Source organism: Macaca nemestrina, chromosome 2, assembly GCF_043159975.1.
Source record: "Macaca nemestrina isolate mMacNem1 chromosome 2, mMacNem.hap1, whole genome shotgun sequence".
In the NCBI taxonomy this organism is placed as follows: Eukaryota; Metazoa; Chordata; class Mammalia; order Primates; family Cercopithecidae; genus Macaca; species Macaca nemestrina.
Genome location: NC_092126.1, coordinates 118,057,948 through 118,081,112, shown reverse-complemented (window position 1 = coordinate 118,081,112; position 23,165 = coordinate 118,057,948). Strand labels below are relative to the sequence as shown.

The window sequence follows — 23,165 nt, the reverse complement described above, 5'->3', positions numbered from 1 at the left end:
AAACAAAACTGTCAACCAAAAATCCTATATCCAGCATAGCTATTTAAAAAAATGAATATAGAATAAAGATATTAACAGAAAAAGAAAAACTGAGAGAATTTAGTGCTAGCAGACCTGGCTTACAAGAAATACTAAAAGAAGTTTTGCATGCTGAGAGCAAATAACCCAAGATGGTAATTCAAAGTCACAAGACAAAAATCAAGATCACCCAAAAGGTGAATATGTAACCATGAAAAACAAAATGAATGCACATGTCTTCGCCTTTCTTAATTGATTAAATAACAACTGTATAAGGCAATATTATGCAATGTATGGTTGGGTCTATAACATACAGAGATGTAATATATTTGCCAAAAACAGCATGAAGGAAGTGGTTGGGAGCAGAGACACATGCGGCTAAGAAATCCAGATGGTAACTGAAATCCACAGGAATAAGTAAAAATATTCAGAAATATGTTTTTAAATAAGGTTAATACAATGAAGCTATAAATATATACCTTATGAACTAAAACATATATGCCATTATATATATATGTGATATACTATATATTTCTTTAATATACTATAGACTATATCACATATGTGCTATAGCTATATGAATATATGCTATGCTAACATCATACTTAATAATAAATGTGAATGAATTAAATAATCCAAGAGGCAGAGATTTTTCAGACTAGATTTTTACAAAATGCACCAATTATATGTTATCTATAGGAGAAACACTTCAGATTCAAAGATACAAACAGGCTAAAAGCAAAATGAAAAGAAGTGTATTATGGAAACAGCAACATTTCTTGTTCTATTAACAAGAAAGCTGGAATGGTTAGAGTAATATGAGACAAACAGATTTTAAAACAAAAAAAAAAGTTACTGGGGATAAAGAGAAACATTTTATAATGATAAAACAGTAAATCTATTGGGAGGTATAACAATTATATACGTATACACACCTACACATAGAGCACCAAATTTCATGCAGCAAAAACTGACAGAGATGAAAAAAGAAATAGGCAATAAAACAATGACTGATGAGGACTTCAATATCTCACTTTGAATACAGAGTTGAACAACTAGGCAGAAGATTAATATGGAAATAAAAGACTCCAAAACACTATAAACCACCTAGACACAACAGACACTCCACCCAACATTACATTACACATTCTTCTCACATGCATGTGGGACATTCTCTAGGACAGACCATAGGATAAGCAATAAAACAAACCTCAATAAATTTTAAAGGGTGGAAATAATCAAAACTGTATGTTCTGACCACAATGCAATACAATTAGAAATCAGTAATAGGAAGAAATTTGGGGAATTCACAACTACGTGAAAGTAAGCAACACACTCCTAAATAACCAGTGCATCAAAGAAGAAATCAAATGAGAAATAACAAAATATTTTGAGATAAATGAAAACAAACATACAAGAGAGCAAAACTTATGTAGTGCAGTTACAGCAGTGCTTAGAGAAAAATTTATAGCTGCAAATGCCTCTATTAAGAAAGAAGAAAAAGCTCAAAGCAATAGTCTAAGCTTCCACCCTAATACACTGGAAAAAGAACAACAAAGTAAAGCTAAAGCAAGAAGAAGGAAAGAAATAATAAAGACTAGAATGAAAATTAGTAAAATTGAGAATAGAAAAAAATATTTGAGAAAATCAATGAAACCAAAACATGATTCACTAAGAAGATAAGAAAATTGACAAAACTTTAGCTAGATTAAACAACAAAAAGAAAGAAAAATTCAAATTACCAGAATCTGAAATGAAAGAGGGCACATTACTAACAACTTTACAGAAATAAAAAAGGATTATAAAGGAATGCTATAAACAATTGTATGCCAATAAAATAAATAACTTAGATGAAATGGACCAATTCCTACAAAGACACAAACCACGAAAACCGACCCAAAAAGAAATAGATAATCTGAAAACAAAGAGTAAAGAGATTGAATTATTAACTTTAAAAAGCTATCCAAAAAGAAAAGCCAGGGCCACTGGCAAATTCTATCAAACATTTAAGAAATACCAATTCTTCACAAACTTTTCCAAAATTATAAAAAAGGAGAACAATTCCCAATACCTTCTATAAGCCCAATAATACTCTGATACCAAAACGTCAAAGACATCACAAGAAAACTATAGAGCTATCTTGTATAAATATGACTGTAAAAATCTCATACCAACAAACCAAATCCAGCAACACTTAAGAAGAATTATACACCATAACCAAATAAGATTTATCCCTAGAATGCAAGGTTGTTTTAACATCTGGAAATCAATTAACGTAATACACCAAATCAACAGAATAAAAAACAAAAGCCACATGATCATCTAAGCAGATGCAGCAAAAGCATTTGACAAAATCCAAACCCTTTCATGATTTTAAAAAACCCTCAATAAACTAGGAATAGAAGGTGACTTCCTCAACTTTATAGAGGATATCTCCAAAATAGTAATAATAATAATAATAACATCCCACTTAATGGTGAAATATTAAATGCTTTCTCTAAGATCAGGAACAAGAAAAGAAGTACCTGCTCTTAACACTTTTACTAGAAACAACAAAGGCCATCAAAACAATGAAATAACATATTCAAAGTGTCAAAGAACAAAACTGTCACTATACTGGTAGTTCTAGCCAGAACAATAGGTAGGTCAGTAAGTAAGTAAATAAATAAATAAACAAACAAATAAATAAATAAATGGTGCTTTGGTTTGAATGTGTCCCCCAAAGTTCATGTGTTGGAAACTTAGTCCCCAATACAACAGTGTTGAGACATGAGACCTGTAAGAGTGGACTAGGTCATGAGGGCTCTGCCCTCATGAATGGATTAATGCCATTATCAAAATAGTGGTTTGCTACAGGAGTGAGTTCCTGAAAACAGAAATAAGCTTAGCTCCCTCCCCTTCTCACTTTCACCCTCTCTTGCCCTTTAGCCTCCTGCCATGAGATGATGCAGCACAAAGTCCCTTGTTGCATGCCAATGACATCATCTTGGACTTCCCAGTCTCTGAAACTATCAGCCAAATAAATTTCTGTTCAATATAAATCACTCTATGGTATTCTGTTATAGCAACATAAAATAGATTAAGGCAATGGCATTTGGATTTGAAAGAAAGAAGTAAAATTATCTCTATTCACAAATTACATAAGTTTGTACATAGAAATTCCAAGAAACCCACTAGAAAACTATTACAACTAATAAACAAGTCAGCAAGATTGCAGAATACAAATACATAAAAATCAACTGTATTTCTATACACTTGCCATAAACAACCCAACAATGAAATTAAGAAAACAATTTCATTTATAATATCATTAAAAAGAATAAACATTTTGAAATAATTTAATAAATTTAACAAAGAGTTTGAAAACTACAAAACTGGAGAAAAATTAAAGATCCAAGTAAAATGAAAAAAATATATATATCTCATGTTCATGGATTTAAAACCTTAACATTGTTAAAATGGCAATACTCTCCAAAAAAAAGCTACAGATTCAATTCAATCTCTATCAGAATCCCAGGTGACCTCTTTGTAGAAATTGACAAACTGATTCTAAAATACATGTAGAATTGCAAGGGACCTGGAATAGCCAAAACACTCTTGAAAAATAGGAACAGGCCGGGCATGGTGGCTCACGCCTATAATCCCAGCACTTTGGGAGGCTGAGGCGGGCGGATCACAAGGTCAGGAGATCGAGACCACGGTGAAACCTCGTCTCTACTAAAAATACAAAAAAAATTAGCCGGGCGCGGTGGCGGGTGCCTGTAGTCCCAGCAACTCAGGAGGCTGAGGCAGGAGAATGGCATGATCCCGGGAGGCGGACCTTGCAGTGAGCCGAGATCACGCCACTGCACTCCAGCCTGGGGAACAGAGTGAGACTCCGTCTCAAAAAAAAAAAAGAAAAATAGGAACAAAATTGGAGGACTCATACTTGCTGATGTCAAATTTTACTACAAAATAATAACAATCAGGACTAGCATAAAAATAGATTAAATAAATAGATATGAGAGTCCAGAAATAAGGCTGTGTATCCATGGTAAACTGATTTTCTGCAAGGGAACTGTGACTCGCTTCAGTGGGGGAAAGAACAGTCTTTTTAACAAACCATGCGGAGACAACTGGAGACAACACATGCAAAAGAATGAAGTTGGACTCTTACCTCACATTATATACAAAAAACTCAAATAGAGCACAAGCCTAAATGTAAGAGCTAAAACTATACAACTCCTACAAGAAAACACAGGAATACATTTTCATGACCTTAGCTTTGGCAATAGATTCTTAGATATGACACCAAAAGTATGAGTAACAAAATTTAAAAATAGGTAAATGGGACTTCATCAAAATTAAAACCTTTTGTTCTTCAAAGAGCATCATCCAGAAAGTAAAAAGACAACCCACAGAATGGGAGAAAATATTTGCAAATCATATATCTTGATAAGGGACTTGTATCTGGAATATATAAAAAACTCTTACAACACCATAATGAAAAGACAACCCCATTAAAGATGAACAAAGGATCTAAAGAGACATTTCTCCAAATATTCAAATGGCCAATAAGCACATAAAAAGAAGCTTGAAATCATTAATCATCACAGAAATACAAATCAAAACCACTTCTCACCCTTCCAACAAAAAGTCAGATAAGAAATCAGAACCTACATACATTACTGGTGAGAGTTAAAAACGATGCAGCCACTTTGATAGTTTTTCAAACAGTAAAACACAGAGTTACAATTTGATCCAGCAATTCCATTTCTAGGTATACACCCAAGAGAAATGAAAACACATATCCACACAAAAATGTGAGTGTTCTTAGCAGCATTATTCATAATAGGCAAAAAGTTAGAAGCAACCCAAGTGTCCATCAACAGATGAATGGATAAACCAAACGTAGTATTTATGTACAATGGAATATTATTCTGCCATAAAAAGAAATGAATACTGATATATGATACAAATGGAAAAATCTTGAACACATTGTGCTAAGTGAAATAAGCCAGTCATGAAAGCTCACATATAATATGATTACTTTTATCTAAAATATCCAGAAAAGGTAAAGCTATAGGGACAAAAAGATCAGTTGTTGCTTAGGGGTGGGTGAATGTTGGGACAAGGGAACGATAGCCAAAGAGTACAGGGTTTCTTTGTGTGGTGATGAAAATGCTCTAAAATTTAGTGGTGATTGATGGCTGCAAGTGTCTGTGAATACTCTAAAACCACTGAACTGTACACTTGAAACAGGCAAATTGTATGCTATGTGAATTGTATCTCAATAAAGGGGTTAGGAAAAATTACAGCAGTTCTCTGAGTGATTTTGATCAGTAAGTGACTGAGATGAGAGCTTCTGCTTCAATCTCCGGTGTCCAGAGGCTCCCCAGGTTGTCTCTCTACAGCACAAAAGGTTACTCCTTCCTGATGCTGTCCGTGGACTGAGTCAGTTCTAGGTTTTGAGAACTGCTGTTTTGTTTGGGACAAATACATTGAGTATCATCCAGAAATTAGTTGCATGATGACCCAGCTTCATCTGCTTCTCAGATTAAACACTAAAGCCAGCCTCCCACTGCGGGGCCAAGACACTCTTCCTTTGGCTCTCAGGAAAGGAGATGGTGCTGGTCCAGTACTTCTGACAGAGTTGCCTCATCTTGGTTCCCCGGAGTGTCATAATGTGAGAAAGGCCAGGAAGAACTGCACTAGGACACTCACTAAATATCAGTCTTTGCACATGTAATGAACTTCAGTCCGAAGTATCTATACAGAAGGATACTGGAACCACTAGGCGTAACTTGTACTTTTGTAAGACCAGCTTTGTCTCCACTGGCCACTTTAGTTTCCACAATATTGCAATCTGCCATCTTAAGAGGTTTTATTCTTAATGCAGACACTTGACATAATAGGTGTGTTCAAACTCTTTGCTTCACTTCTTGGCTGGCACTGCTCTGGCCCCAGTGGCCTTAACGTAGCCATTCAGGGCCAGCATAATGTTGTACTTTTCAACCAACCAAGTTAATACTTGCTGCCCATTTAAAATCAGATCTTGGTCTCCATCCTTTGTCATCCGGACATCTGACTTAGATTTCTGTCAGCTGAGCTAGTATAAACCACATCCCTTCAGACACAGAGTATGAAATGATTCCTCCTAAGTTGGCCATCCATTATACAGAAATATATGCCACAGGCCTGGAAATGGGAGATAAGGCTCTTTCTGGCACAACTTGAAAGTATATTACATATCTCCTACAACTAAGCTATTTATTAGGGAAAGGCACTGCTTAGAATAGGAAAAGATATTATCATTGCCGCTGTGTTGCCTGAAAAGGAGGCAAGGCTCAGAAAATACTCCCTACCACACTGTTGAAAGGTCTGACTTCTTCATCTCCAATTCACTCTGGAGTGAGGCTGTTAGTCTATAGATTTTGATTATATGAAAAGAGTCATCCCTGCCTCTCAAACGCTGGTGTCACCCAGAGCACTGTGAGATGGTGGAGGGTGAATGGGATCAGAGTGGCCCCCAGATTGCATTTGGTCTGGAAGGCAGTTCAGGCCTACTCATATCTCTGTAAACCCCGCTTTCTTACAGCCCCTGCCTTGCTAAGAGTCATTACTGTTAACACCAGGATACTGACCTCTCATCTTAGAAACAGGTCCCTGGGGAGCCCCTTTCTCAGTGCTGAACTCCACAGGTGTTGAATGGCTGGCTTTCACAACACTCAGCAGACTTCACATGTGTAGGCATTTCATGTCTCCTCAAATGGCACCCATCTGTCAACTGATGACAGTTGGCACCTAGAGGCCCCTCCCTGCAGGCAGACATGCACAGAGCATGTTCATCACCACGCCTTCCGTGTGCAGGTGGCACTCGGGCCCCCACACCCTGTGAGGTTCTTAGGTTTCCACCCTCATTCCCTGAGTCCCTTTTTTCCCCTCACTTTCTCAAGGGACATACATTTGTTAACTCCTCACAGTAGCCACTAAATGTCATTTTCAAATATTCTATACAGAATCCACATTTATAGGCTGAAGATGGCTTTTCCTGTATAAGTAAAACAAATGACCACCAAATCCCAAGTCTTCTTTCCTGTTTTATTAACTTGAGTGACACCTGGGAGGGGGGAAATGGTTGAAAAATGTCAAAAGATATTTCATATTTTGACAGTTGAAACAACTTCTGGTAGTATCTCCTTCGTCGAACTCCTTAGAATGAGCTACAGAGGAAAAGAAACCCAAAACTCTAGAATAAAATGTGTCAGGATAAGCAGAGAGCATTTCTGGAATCAGGTTATCAAGAATACCAGGCACAAAAACGAGTCGGGTGGCTGAGGCCGAGAGGAGCCTACAGCTGGTCCCAGATGAGTGGCCCAGGTCACACGGGTACCAGGTGCATGAGGAAGACTCCAGGACTCTGTGTGACCTCATCTCGGTGCTTCTCAGACATGGGGGAACCCCAGGTGCTCGCTCTTGCTCTCCCTCTCTCTCTCTCCCCTGCTTCCTCATCCCTCACTTCCCCCACCGTCTCTCTACCATTCCTCATCATTCTTTCTCTCAGGTAACTCCTCCCCATCATGCTATAGGGGTCTCAGGCCTTACAGAACTCTTACAGGAGTTGGCTAACTTGTCCAGCCTAACAGTCAGGAAAGGGAGGAGCGGGGATGGGACCCAAACCCTCACACGTAACCACCCTGACACATAGTGTTAGTCCCGCCTCTGCATTTAGCAGGCGAAAATTCCACCCCCATCCCCAAACCTGTTTTAATCTAAAGAAGCCTCTGCAGATGTGGTCAGTCCCTGAAAATACTCCATTCACGATACTTATGGGAGCCCACTGTGCTTTGTTAGAAAGACACCAGGAAAGCCCAGCCCCAGAATGACTCCCCCAAGCACCAGGGGTTCTGAGGGCTGCGAAGCTGAAGCAGATGGCTGACCTCTTGTGCTACGATGCCCAGGGCAACTTTAGGCTCATTCCTCATCCCAGTGGGGTCCTGGTCCACTGGCTATGAGACAGCCCCAGAAGCCTGGTCAGCCAGCTTCCAAGGGCATGCAGACCAAGCAGGGAGGCAGGGCTGGAGCAACAGGAAGGTGAGCCCAAGGCAAGGCAGCCATGGGGGCATCAGGAGACATGAGCTGAGGCCTGGATGCCCTGTGAGGCTCAGGAGTCCCCTCAGAGAAGAGGCAGAACCCCTGCAGGGCATGAAGAGAAGACGCACATTTACCTACTGCTGAGCTCACTGTCAGTAAGCCACATTATGTTGTAGCTGAAGGAATGCAACAGCTGTACACATGGGTGATACTCAGTGTTTATGCCTGTGCGGCAGGTGGGCACAGCCTGTGATCTGCGATGCTGACTCCTCGGTTGTGGGGAGGGGCTGGGGTGGACAAGAGGCACTGGGGAGAGGGTCTTGGAGCTATGTCATTTACCAATCACACACATTGTTTCAATATCTGAACCACTAGCATACCCACATCAATGCTTCCTGGCTGAGGTCAGCCGGGGCTGCAGGAACTGTCATTAAGAACTAGCCATGGCTACACTCTAATCTGGCTTTGACCAGGCGGATCCAAGAAAACCTTTCCTCTTCATCAGTGAGGAACAGCCTCGGGGCTGGGCTTCTGCCAAGCAACTGCTCAAGGGGAGTCTCTTCTTGCTCACTAAGCAAAGCAGCTAGGACGACAGACAGGCAGACCTGGATCCAAATTCACACTTGGAGAAGTAACTAACCTTGTTGAGCCTCAGTCTTCTCATCTGTAAGGTGGTTTGTGGAAAAGCAAATCACCACCACCCAATTCCGTGTGATCCTTAGAAGGGACTCCTGTAAAGTGGTTTGTGAAAAAGCAAATCACCACCACCCAATTCCGCCTTTTCTGGGGCTCCCACTCCTGCAGGGGGAACCTTCCACTATCTCGCTAGTGCCGGTCTATCACAGGTGCCCCGACTGGTCCTGAGCCTGGAGCCCCAACAGACAGCCCTTCAGCATCTCTTCATCTGGGTTTCAGGGGCACTTTGTTCTGCTAATTCCCCTCCTCTCACTCTGCCTTTGATAGCAGTGAGTAGAGAACATGAAAACCTACCCTACCCCAGAAAAGTCTCTGAAACTCAGGTTTGATCCAATTTCCCCACATCCAGCCTGGGACTTGAATAAAGTAGACACGGGTAAAGATGTGGCCACGTGGATTCAACCGCTGCGGCTCTGCTTCAAAGTACTAGTGGGCAACCAGACTTGGAACCCAGAGACTTTTACCTCTAGTCTGAGAGTTATGCACCCTCAATCTCTCTAGGCCATTTTACTGATCTCTAAGATGTGGATTAGTCCACCTGCCAGACGGTAAAGTGACAGCGTGTTGCATCTCTATGCCTGTGGAGACATGCAAATATCTACATGTGTGGGCATGAAACAGCACGGCAGCAGTTGTTGAAGTAGAAACTACTCAACTACCACCATGAAGTGAGGGTGGAAAAAAGAAAAACATCAGAAATGTACAGAAATACCTCTGTCACTTAAGAATGAAGGGAGAGTTCAGACGGTGGCACTTTGGAGATGATGAAATGGCACTGCCACACAGGGCAGCCTGTGATGTCTTCAGAAATAAGAAAGGCCATCAAGTCATTTATACTAGAAACCCACCTATCTGAGGTGTGAACTTTCAAATGTCATCTTAAGGAACTGGTGGTCCTGCGCAGAGAACATCCCTAAGAGAGGGTGCCTTACCCCCAAAGTCCACCTGTGCTGTTGCCAGGCATTCATCAGGTAGTGAAGATGGCCTACAAAGAACCCCTGGCCGAGACCCCCAATGACGCATGTCCCTGATGCAAGTCAGGCTCCAGGATGTGGCCTTCAACAATGGGACTAAGCAGAGGAAACTGGCTGCTGCACTCTTCTTGGCAACTTAGCCCTGGGTCTCCATCAAGCCCCTCTCTCCTGTCTCAAGGGTCCACTGAGGTCCAGGGACAGGCGCTTCACAAAGTCCTCTTGAAAGTTCTCTGTTATGTCAGTGAGAGAACAAATGGGACTGCACAGTCACTTCCTGAGACAAGAAAATCTCACTTCTAATCCCAGTTTCCAGTGTGACCCTTGGAAGCACTAACATATCTTTTTCCCAAGTGCAGAATGTTCTTCATATTTGAGGCAGGGCATTCCCATGTCTGTGGCACCCATCAGCGGATGATTAGAGTATCACAGAATCATTTTAGAGGGAAACTATTTCTCTTTTCCCAGGCCAAGATCATTCATCTTAAAATAACTACTGCCACCATAAGGACACAGTATGATACTTAACACAATCTCCTGCAAAGGTAGCATCTGCACTGACTGCCAGAAACAACTTACTTGGGCGTTCTCCTACCTCTAACAAAACCACTGTTGGCCATTTTCACCACAAAGCAGATAAAGCTAGCACCTGGGAAACGAGTAACAATATACATGTAGATGTATTTCCTTTTATCAGATAGCTGTGTCCTCTGAACAATTAACCTGCAGATGGGTAGCTCTGTAACTCAACTTCTTTAGCTCTTTCATTTTCAACTACTAAAAAAGCAGCACATGTTCCTCATAAAATATTCAAACTGAAGGGTAGAAAGTGGAGAGTCAGCACTATTAATTTCCTGAACATCTCTCCAGAAATCTTCTGCATATACAACCACTTATATCCTCTCTCTCTCTCTCTCTCTCTCTCTCTCACACACACACACACACACACTCACACGGATTTTACTATGCATTTTCTTCTGCATCTTTGTCACTTTCTGGGCACCTTTGGTACCTTTCTCTTGAGCACAGGGAGTTCCAGCTCAGCAGAATCTCTTGGTCCCAGGAAACACCCATACCTTCTGAGACGTTCCATGATAAAAAGGATGCCATAATCAAATAAGAGCGAAAAGCTGATGCATCCAAATGAACGGCTTTTTCTACAGTGGAAATTCATATTCCTTGAACATCTCAGGCACATAGTGGAATGCCATGAGTGGTAGATTCTTCAAGGCATCACCCTCCCTTATTTCATCCCAAAACATTTTGTGAAGGACTACTTACCAATAGCTTGTGTGGTGTGTTCTCTCCCATTGCAATGTTCTCCACCTCTCACCCCACCCCAGCTCCTAGCTAAATTATTTCCTACCCATCCTTCAGATGGCAGCAGAGCCAAATGTCCTCTGCCCATGGCCACCTCCACCTTCCAGTTCAGCCCAGGCTGAGCTGCTGTGAGATACACTCTTACTGTACCACAACCCTTTCCTCCACAGCATTTTCTCCGGGTACATCATATGCCCAGCTGTGTGCTGACTTCCTGCCAGCCTTCCCACTGACCAATAACCTCCAACAGAGCATGGGCAGAGTCTGCTCATCTCTCACCTCACCTGCTCACACCCATGCAGCGTCTGGCATGCTAGAGGTGCTCCACGAATATTTATTAAATCAATAGAAGGTGGCAGGGTCCCACAGAACCCAGCTTTGCAAATGCCATTCCAGTTGCTACAGTGGAGGAATTCACTTCTCCTAAACACGCTGCAGTGAACTTTCTGGCAAGGAGAAGAGCCTTTTTGCATTCTGAATCATCATCACCTCCTTACTCACTTCTCTTAGACATATTTTGGTATGGCAAGTTTGCAGGATTAAATGTGGAACTGTCTCATTCCCAACAGAAATATCCCCTATGTGTGAGCAGTTGGTATCCATTGGCATTCTGATGCAGAATTTGCCTCCCATTTTTAAAACGACTCTTTGCTGCAACATTATTTTCATAAAGGGAAGAAATTGGAAGTGTTTATGTAAAATAAGACTAGTTTTCATTTATGATGGATTTTCATATGCTTAGATGAAAATAGCACAATTTGACAAAAACAGGGCCTTCCACTTGCAGCACATATAAAGTGTGCATATAAACAGGCATGATGGCTGGGTGTGGTGGCTCACGCCTGTAATCTCAGCACTTTGGGAGTCCAAGGCGGGTGGATCACTTGAGGTCAGGAGATCGAGACCAGCCTGGCCAACATGGTGTACTAAAAATACAAAATTTAGCTGGGCGTGGTGATGCGCACCTGTAAACCCAGCTACTTTGGAGGCTGAGGCAGTAGAATAGCTTGAACCTGGAAGGCAGAGGTTGCAATGACCTGAGATTGCACCACTGCACTCCAGCATAGGTGACAGAGCAAGACTCTATCTCAAAACAAACAAACAAACAAAAAACAAAACAAAACAAAAAACAGGCATGACATAGCTAGCTGAAAACTCAGCCATCAGAATGGTGGAGATGCACAGTATAGAGAGGCAGTGTGGAGCCTGGGTGGTTCTAAAGCCAAAGCATTGGGCTTGCATGCTGATTGCCCACTTTGCTAGCCAAGTGATTCTGAGCAAGTCCCTAAGCCTCAGTTTTCTCACCTCTAAAGTGGGAATTAATAATGGTTCCTGCTTCAATGAGTTGTGGGTAGGATTGCATTGTATGAGATCATATTGTGCCTGGAACATAGTAAGCACCATAAAAATGTTATCTGAAGGAAAAGAAACTGATGGAGGCATCAGTTGACTAACACACAGGTGAGTGTCTCTAAGGTCAATGAGTAGATAGTGTGCTCTGGACAGAAGTTTCCGTCAGCTTGGATTTGGGAAGAATAAAATAGTGTAAAAAATGAAAAGATTGTCTTTATGTCCCTGGAAGCTATTGCTTCGAAACAGCTGAGGGCCCCCAGGTCCTTCTAAGAGTCCCCAACAAAAGGAAAGCACAGCATTTCTTGAAGTCTGATATGGTTTAGCTGTGTCCCCACCCAAATCTCATCTTGAATTCCCACATGTTGTGGGAGGGACCTGGAGGGAGGTAAGTGAATCATGGGGCAGGTTTTTCCCATGCTGTACTCGTGATAGTGAATAACTCTCATGAGATCTGACAGTTTTATAAGGAGGAGTTTCCCTGCACAAGCTCTCTCTTTGCCTGCTGCCATCCATGTAAGATGTGACTTGCTCCTCCTTGCCTTCCGCCATGATTGTGAGGTCTCCCTAGCCATGGGGAACTATAAGTCCATTAAATCTCTTTTTCTTCCCAGTCTCAGGTATGTCTTTATCAGCAGTGTGAAAATGGACTAATACAAAGCCCTACAGCCTTTCATTGACACAGACACCAAGCTTCCTGGGAGCAAAGTCACCCAAGAAGTAGGACATGGACACACAGAGGTTCACCACATCTGTGCATGATGAGCAGGTGGGTGGAGAGCAGGTACAGGTATCAAAGACTGAGCCACCCGCCAGGGTGCTTGTCCGCCCCTGACCCCGCAACTCTACCTCCACATTGTCCTCTCTTCACTGAATTTCTTGACGTACAACTGCCATGAATAAAAGGGTTTCCAAGGTGCAGGAGAAAAAGGAAGGCTACCTGGCTCAGGATCAGAGATATTCCCAGGCATAAGCCATGCCACTGTGAGGGACCCAGTGTCACTATCATCATTCTTATAACAATACTAACAATTGAGGCTCTCAGTAAACCTTTGTTACATAGTAGTCTGAAATGCTTAACAGCCATTGTTTCATTTTATCTTCACAAAGCCCCCACGAGATAGGTGCTATCATTATCTTTGCACAGATAAGCAAGAAGCATGGTCTGAACCTTTTGTGGGAGTAAGGTCAGCATGGAGGCAGCAAGGATATATTATATTGACACTCATACCACACACCCCGAGCAAGCCCAATGGCTGGCCAGGGCACCTGGCTAGCATTCCTGAGGAGGCCTGGGAGCCACCTGAGACCATTTACTGGTCTCTACTGTGCTTCTTAAATCCTGGAAGTCTAGCCTACATTTCCCTCAGCAAGGCAATCCCCTTCTCAAACAGGAGGACCTGTGGCATATATAACTAACTGAATCAGCCCAGGGACAGTGGCTCTTAATCTCTTTCACCCACTGGAACACACTTGACTGCCACCACAGGCTGCAACACTTGCTGCTGCAATTTTCAAGGTGCTGAAGGTGGCTCCACCCTTCTCCTTCCCAGACAAAACACAGAAAGCAAGTGCTTGATCGTGAAGTTATCATAGAAATGACCTTGAAACCTCTCTAAGCCATTTTTTTTAAATAAATCACCTACAAACTCCAGCTCCCTACTACTACTGTGACCTTTCACAAATGTCGGGGCACCAGGGTGAAATAAAACACTATTAGTAATCATTCCTGCTCTCCCATTGTCCTTTACTGCTCCTGGCACCACCTTTCAGAATTTCTCTAGCCTAGGTGCAGCTCCTATCCAACTGCAAGACTCCATCTGGATTCCCATTCCTTTGAAAAAAGAGATTAAAAATACAAACACATTAGAAGATCCTGAAAATAATTACTTCATCAGGTATACATCTAAAATTACTGTCTTCAGAAACAAACAAGAATCAAAATTTAAATACAAGAAGAGTTGACAGAACCAACACGCAGCTAAAACAACCATTTGTGATGGCCTATAATAAGGGGATTCAGCTCAATTCAACGACATCCTTGGAAGCACTTTTCTATTCCAGGTTCTCTGCTATGGTCCCAAGGGAATGAAAAAAACACAGCCCCTGCCCCTAAGTTCAAGGCAGGAGAGTGCAGTGAAAAAGAAACTGCTGAACAATGTGATGAATAATCTAACAGAAGGAGAGACAACACCCTCACAGGGGGGCATAAATGAGGGGGCAGAGGATGGTTCTGGAGAGGAGGTCTAGGGCCAGAGGGAAAGGCACAGTAGCTGTGGAGCTGGGCTCTCGGGAAAGGACAGATCTTTCCAGAATGGAGAAAGGACAGTACCCTCAGCAGAAGGTCAGAGCCTAAGCAAAGGTCTTCAGAGAGTCTGGAGTCCTGGGGTCTAGCATGACCAGGAAGAGGGGGAACAGGGTAGCCAGGACAAGAGAGCAGTAAACCAGAGCTGGTTTGCAAGCGTGTTTGCACTTCATTCTACAAACAGGGCTGAAGGGAAGGGGTCTGGGCTTGGGGATGAGCATCCCCTGCATGTTTTTGGCAGGGCAGTGAGGGTAATCCATCTGGTTTGCTGGGAGCTGAGTCTGTGTGAGGAATCAATATGTATCAAATGCCTCCGTGTGCCAGGTGTTCTGCTGGATGCTGCACCTTCACTTTCTTTAATGCTCAAAATGACAATTTACATCTTACAGACGAAGAAACAGAGGCCCCAAGTGTGAAATGCTCTTTCTAGTCCACCACTTTGATACTCATAGCATTGGATGCAAGTGCAAGCCTGTCACTCTCCAAAGACTCCTTGATAGATCTTGGAAGAGCCCCATGGTAGACAAGAACAGAGATGATGGGGATGGCACAGGACAGTGGCCCAGGTGAAAAGGGGACCAGAAGGCAGGAACAGTGTTTCAGAGAGCCTTAGGCAGGAAGCATCAACTCTTTTCTCACTTGGATTTTGGGAAAGAATCATCTGTACCTAAAGTGATGCCTTTGAGCTTTGCCCCAGGTAACTTCCCTGGACCTGACTCTAGAATAGAGGCTGTGGAAGAATTGCCTTGGAGAATGGTGGTCTCCACTGCTGCCTATAACACATGGGGTCACTGTCAACGAGATAATGCACTGAAAGTCCTCACTGCAGAGCACGGTTATTGGTAAGTAATCCACTCATCTAACCATCCATCCATCCATCCATCTACTCACCCATCCACCCCTCATCCACTCATCCATCCATTCATCCATCCATCCATCCATCCATCCATCCATCCATCTACCTATTCATGTATCCATCCATCTATTCATCCATCCATCCATTTATCCATCCATCCATCCACCTACTCATTCATCAAGCGCAACTTCCAGGCTAAACATAAGCCTAAGTGTAGGACTGAGGGGCCACAAAGGGCCACATCACACCTTCCTTCTACTAACACAACTTCTGAGAAAATACAGACACAAACCTATACATACACACATATACATCTCTGCAGACCTATGTTTATGTGCATGTGTGCCACATACACATGCAGAAGTATGGAGGCATTGCCAATAGAATTTGAACTCAGCCACTTAACTTGTGAATTTTAAGTCAGGGATAGTTATTTTGCAATATAAAAACATAATTTCCAAACTAGAAGAGAAAAACTATGAGTAGTTTGGGATGACAGCTGTGGAGTTACTTCAGTGGCACTATCCTGTATGTTTCTTACCAAATGCCTTAGTCCCATTATGATCATATGCTGTAACAGGGGTTCCTGGAATCCAAACTACATCTTGGGAAAGTTTCCGGGGCCTTGCTAAGGACTGTAGGTACCAACAAACCATGCAGGAGGAGGTTCCTGAGTGTTATTTCTCCAGGTCCGGAGCAATGTGCTCTGGCGTAATTCCTCTGATCTTGACTCCCAATACCAAGTTATGGCCACATCACCATCACATTCCATTAGGGCTGGGAGACAACGAGGAAGCAAGATTGGAGCCTAATCCAAATGCTTCAGTTCAGAATCCCAAGAAGAAAATCCATTTCGAGTTGGAATTTGTTTCTGACATCCTGGGGTCAGTCAGTCTTGTTCACTTATGTGCGTGTGCTCTCTCTCTCCCTCTCTCTCAAACACACACACACACACACACACACACACGTGAAGGGAAAAGAAACAAAGGGAAAGGAAAAAATTTTAAACAGCTTTTTATAAGGTTTGTGAGCCTTCTTGCACATCAAATAGCTCTTGGAAAACAATATTTTAATCATTTCCGTGTAAACGAATCAGAAACATATGGATTAAATTTCCCTTAAAATATACACATGTAATTAAGGGGAAAAGTGCTTGGCAAAATGCATTTTGTGTTTTATCAAGCTCAACATTTGAAAAATAGGTTGAGACATCTGACAAATCCAAATTCAGCAACCCTGCCCATCCCTCCAGCAGCCTGTATACTCTGCTCCTAAGCAGGGGACCCAATCCCATCTCATCAGACTTTTGCTCTTTTTTTTTTTTTTTTTTTTTTTTTTGAGACGGAGTCTCGCTCTGTCGCCCAGGCTGGAGTGCAGTGGCCGGATCTCAGCTCACTGCAAGCTCCGCCTCCCGGGTTTACGCCATTCTCCTGCCTCAGCCTCCCGAGTAGCTGGGACTACAGGCGCCCGCCACCTCGCCCGGCTAGTTTTTTGTATTTTTTTTAGTAGAGACGGGGTTTCACCGGGTTAGCCAGGACAGACTTTTGCTCTTTTCTTGGGCTTTTTAGAAGAACCTACTGGATTGTAACAGACAGATTGATTTCTCATGCTCTGCAGTGGTGGTTACAGGTCTTCCCTTTCCTGGAGCTCTTTACATTTTCAGGGGCTGGACCCTGAGCCCAGTGTAGCTGTGCAGCCCAGTTTTCCCAGCCTGACTGGGCGCCCTGCTGGGGTAGTCTAAAGGATGAAGGAGTGGTCTAGCCTGTGTCCTGTAATTCACATCTACTCTTCACCTCTGCCACTTCAGCCTACTTCTCCCGGATGTCCTCCGTTACTGGGGGAAGAAGAGGAATTGAGATTGGGTTACTTCCTATGTCTTTTCTTCCTCTGTGCAAGAATAAAGTGAAAAGAGTGTTTCAATTGTAACCTATATTCATTACCTTACCTTGCAACAAGCATTTATGGAGCATCTACCACGTGCTGGGTATCATGCTGGTGTTCCCACCTTCATGGGGCTGATATGCTCACTGGAGCTTGCTCTCTAGGGCCCCAGGCCCAAGGACTCTCATGTTAGCCATCCAGTCTTGGCCCGTGTGCCATTCTTCTCTGGATTTTCTCCAAACCAGGCCCTGGATGCCTCCTCCCTCTCCCTCTTCTTCAGTGTGACTGGGAAACAGTATTCTTCAGTGGCTCTCTTCCTGGCAAAGCTGTCAGCCATATTTTACCTGTCCCTGTCATGTTCATGACCACCTGATGGCTTTCACAGCCTCTCAGCCTCTCACCACCTGGCCAGCCCTCCCAGACTCCATAACTGCCTTTCTGACTTCCACAAAGGAGCAGTTGTTCCCACTGCTGCTGCCACTTCAGCTGGGATCTGCCCAACTTGCCCCACTCCACAGCCCACTTGGACAACAAGTTCCCTCAGTCTTAGAGTTACAGTACCTACTCACCTGCTAATGGCCCCCCTTCTAATGCCATTACCTGGGTGATTAGGTTTTAACATACAAATTTTGGAAGGACACAAACATTCAGATCACAGCACTTGAGTCCTGGATGGACACCATGTGCCATGCACCCCTCTAAGTGTTTAATCCTCAGCACAACCCCCGAGGCAACTCACTATGATTGTCATCTCCAGCTTATGGATGAGGAAAATGAGGCACAGGTATTGTATGCAGTCACAGATGTGAGAGTGGGGCAACCCTGGGGGCAGTGGGTGCTTGTCAGGTTGGATCTGGGTGTGACTCTAGCTCCAGTCTCCCTCCATTCCCAGACGTTTCCAGGCCTTATTCTCTAGCTTTCCTGAAGAGTCTGTGGGTCACCCAGTCTCCTCTCAAAAAGTTTCTTTGCTATTTACACCAGCCAGGTTCTGTTTCTGTTGCTTATAAGAACCATGAAAACACCACAGTCCTGGATGACGTCTCCTAGCTCAGGAGGCACAGGCGCCAGCGGTCTCCACGCCAACCAACATCTGGGAAAAACTCATCTGTAAAGAGTGAGGGCAGGGATAAAGGGGGCCCAAGGCTGTGTGTGCAGGGTCCTCTGCCCTCAGAGAACCTGAAGTAGAGAAGGAAAGACTGCATGTTCTGCGTTCACAGAACAGTGCCATGCTAGAGCAGAGGAATAAACAAAAGTCACTTCCATCACACAGGACAAAAGGAATTAAGGAGGTTATATTTGAGCTGGTTTCTAAGAATGGGCATTAGGACAAGCAGGAAAGGAGGGACAGGGATAATAGGAATAAAAACAGTGAAATAAAATACAATGGAAGAAAGAGGAAGGTGTGTTCAGTGAACAAAAGCGGGGTCTCACCTGGGTGGACAGAGGTGGAAAGTGGAAATGAAGGAATAGGTTCAGAGCACAGCATTTTCTTTCACACACATTCACATATTTACAAACACACATGCACAGACCTGCCCATATAGAGAAACATGCACATACATATGAGGTGTATGTGTATATGTACTTGTACGTGTGTGTGTGTGTGTGTGTGTGTGTGTATAATGTGTGTGTGTATATATATATATAAAATTTACAGCACTTTGGTCGAGAAAGTCCTTAAAAGAGTTCAGCTTTATCTGAATTCTCTGCCAGATCATCAGCAGTTCTCACAAAAGCATCCTGCCTCTTGCTTTACTCATAGAGGATATAGAGTCATTTACGGCTCTAAAGGTATCAGCCATTCATCTTCAAAGTCTCTGAAATAGTAAGACTCACAGGCTGGGGATGCCAGAGCAGCCACTCAGCAAACATCTGCTGAAGCAGTTTCATAAAAAAAGCTGCTGCATCAGGCACCCTGAGGGCCCTGAGATGCATTTCTAAAGACTCTATGAATATGCCTCTTTGAGTTCCCCTGGGCACAGCTTGCCCACATCACCAACTTCGAAGCTGCAGTCTCTTTCAGTGCTCAAGAGAAAGGCACCTCAGCCAAAGAGGAAAGCACGAACCTGGCTGAGCTGCCTAGTTGCCAGGCCCGTCCACGGAGGCAGAAAGCAGAGTGTAGAAAACAGAGTTTACCAGCTAGCTTCATCTAGGACTAAAAATGACACCCCAGAACACAGATCACAGAAGCTTCTAGGCAAGTATCAAACCACTTTGTATATGCCCACAGAAGTCCAAGCAGCAAGGAGAGAATGACCTCGTATTGGTTTTCTTTGTTGGGGGTAAGATTTCTAACCCAAAAACAGCACAGCCAGTGACCAATCTCCGAGCATTTGTTTTGAGTACATGTCATCAATAACTAGATCTGAGCTGGAGGGCCTTCTAAACATAAAATATATTTCTGCAGCTTGAAAAGAAAGAAAAGGCTGTTAGGAGCTGGTTTGAATTAGGTAGAGTGGAGACAGGAATTTGCCTGAAATCCCTGCCTCTCCTCTGCCCTTGGGCAGTGATTCACTGCCTGGCTGAGACAAGAGAGAACACCTGGCCTGGTCCATGCCCTGCAGCCTGGCTGGGTGACAGTGGACTGGGCAGAGGTGATGGGCAGATCCCAGGAGGGCTGCTGAGGATGACTTTGAATATCATTATCTATCTCCCATGGCTCAAGAAATCTGACTATCTCTGAAGATTCTGTCTAGGGATCATTATAAGCATGATTCTATAGCGTGTGTGATCAGCGGTGGTGCAGGTCCCTTACGTGTTACTACCATTAAAGGCACAATTAAGCCTTGAAAGCTAGAGGTGCAATTCAATCTCTATAATGGTGTTAATGGCTCAAGCAACCTTGAAGCAGCTGTCATATTCTAAAAGATCATTCTGAATTGTTTTATGTCTGAAATTGCTCTGTAAAATCGTGTTAATTTTTCATCTTCAATTGGGAATATATTTAATGCCAAGAAGATGGCTTTCTTCTGGCCACATTGCACAAAAAGGGACAGTTTCATTTAGGATTTCATCTGGTGACAGGATAATTCTGGAGAACTAAACTCCACTGAACGAAGCTGAGCTCAGCCCTCTATGTCTTGGTTCCATTTGTTTCTAAGGAAGAGTCCAAAGTAAAGAGTAGGGTAGAGGATATGCCCCAGTCCAGAGCCCTCTGGGATTTATTTAGATTGGCATCACTTTCTCTAAGAGGAAAAAAGAAAAAAAGATGAACTGTGGTCCTGCCCATGTGAACAAGTAGACAGGTCCCATCCTTGGCACTCCCACTGCCCCCTAGCTGTCCACACTATGGCCAATATGTGATACACTGTGTTCTAATTATCTCATTATTTGTCTGTTCCCCAAATGAACTGTGAACCCCTTGAGGGAGGGGTTGCATCTGATTCACCTCGGTATCCCCAGTAACTATCAGAACAGTTAATGAATGGGGTACTGCCTCCACTGACTCATGAGGATGGATAACAGGTAAACCAGGGAAAGGAGACATTAGGTATCCAACCACAAAGAACACACATAGAAAAAACGTTTCAGAGACAGTTAGTTGGAATCTCTTTAATCACTGACCAGCTCCTTAAATAGTGACTTAGAACATTTCAGAAGTGCAATTGGTTGGTATTCATGTTATTTTCCAATAAAAACAATGACAGCTAAAATGCACTGTGCACTTTCTGTATGGTACTGCTGTATTAAGGGCTATACATACATCATTTCATATCCTCTCACTAACCCTCTGAGGGAGGCTGTATCATTATCCCTATTTCACAAATAGGGAAACTGAGGTTCAGAAAGGCAAAGTTGCTTGCTTAAGATCACACAGCCCACAAGAGGAAGAACAGGACTTAAACCCATAGTCCTTGCTCTTGACTACTGAGCTCTTGTGTATGATCTGGAAACTGGATGCTGTGACAGAAACTGGCCCCTGGTATCTTTGAAACCTTGATGGGAAACAATGTGGCACATTTTTTACTTTGAAGATCCCATGACACTCTGGCTTATTTTTCTAGGAGGATAGTTCTTTGTTTAGAAGGTTTTTAGGTATGACCAAGCACAGCAAACTACTACTCAATACCAATAGGATAAAGATGCTGAAAACAACTTAAACCCTTTATAAACGTCATCCCATTCAGCCCTCACAACCACCCCCATGAGGTAGATATGATTATGATTCACATCGTAAGATGAGAAAATTCAGACCTAAAAAGATGGGGTGATATGCCCAAGGTCACAGTCAGAAAGTAGAACACACTGTCTGACCAGAGTCCATCCGATGTCAGAGCCCTGTCCTTGGCCACTGTAATCCCAACTGGAATCAGCAGACGGGAACTTCGGGAAAAATAAACTCTAGAGTTTATGTGAAGACTGGATTTGAGGCACACAAGCCTGGACATAAGGAATTCTCTTAAGGTCCATGTTGCTTTATACTCTGAGAAAAGACCGCAGCTGTTTCCATTGCACCCCTAGGAGCTCTCCAGTCCTTAAATGCCATTCCACAAATTGGAAGAAGAAAACAAAGGCACCACATCAGGGGTCAGCAGACTACAGCCTGCAGGTTACATCCAGCCATGTATTTTTGTAGATAAATTTTACTGGAACACAGTCATGCCCACAATTTACATTTGGCTGCTTTTGTGCCTGAACAGCAGAGCTGAGTAGTTGCAACACAGACTCTATGGCTGGTAAAGCCTAAGATATTTACTATCTGGTCCTTTATAGAAACTGCCAACCCCTGGACTACATGTTAGAGAGCCTGATGTAAACAACCAGCCAGAGAAACAGCAAGCCCAGAAGTTCCAGGCAGAACAGGTACATGCTTCACCTCTCCAGCTGATACCTGACACACTCAGCTTATAACTGTGCTTTTCAAAAAAAACGAAACAAAACAAAACTATATCCCAAACCAGTCAGCCCCTGCTTCTCAACCCCCTGACTCTTCACCTTCTAAAAGGAGCAGCGGCTGGGAGTCTTACCTTTGTTGTACATGTTCGTTGGTACTTGGACGTCACTTAGACTGATGTTCACAGGCAAATTATTAAAATGGTCATTTGGGGCTAAGATGAATTCCTTTCCCAGCTCCAAAAAATTCCCGTCTTTGTCCCTTTCATTTATCAGCACAGCATTGAAGTATTCATACTGAAAGACAAAGTCAACAAACATTACATGTGGCTTAGGGAAGAGGGCTGTGAACTCACTTAGACCTGGGCACAGGCCATGTGCCATCCCCTACACTGTGGACCCTGACCTGCTCACATAATCTTTTTATGTCTTATGTACTGTCCACGGCTGCTTTTGCATAGGTGAGATAGCATTATATAAATATTTTCCAATGTCACTAAATATTCCTAGAAAACATAAATGTCAAGGGGCAACACAGTACTTCCTTATGTGCATATAGAGAAAACTGCCCTAAAAACGTTTTAATTCTTTAAATTTTGAAGAGAGACCCTGACTTTATGCAGCCTATATCAAGTTGAAGGAGGCTGAAAATCAACAACAAAAAAATAACAGGTAAATATATGTCAGATCATCACGCTTGCTTTGGAAAAATAATACAGCAGGGTAAGGGGATTAGCAGCTTCAGAAGGACTGTGTGTTTATACATGGCATTTGGGAAGGTCTCACTGCAACGGCAACACTCACATAGAGATTAAAGGAGGGGAGAAATCCAGTGGTGTGAGCATCAGGGAAGCATCCAAGA

General features: G+C 43.0%; 1 protein-coding gene across 5 annotated transcripts in view; it reads right to left on the bottom strand.

The window, feature by feature from the left end:
* Positions 1–23,165, bottom strand: part of LOC105480634 (calcium voltage-gated channel auxiliary subunit alpha2delta 3) — a 932,903-nt gene that overhangs the window by 539,409 nt on the left and 370,329 nt on the right. For all 5 annotated transcript variants that reach the window (XR_011620085.1, XM_071091908.1, XM_071091909.1 and 2 more), the window contains one exon: positions 22,438–22,600. Coding sequence is in view for 4 of the 5 variants with exons in the window: in XM_071091908.1 (XP_070948009.1) it covers positions 22,438–22,600 (163 nt within the window). In the remaining variant the exon portion in view is untranslated. The remainder of the gene's footprint in view (positions 1–22,437; positions 22,601–23,165) is intronic.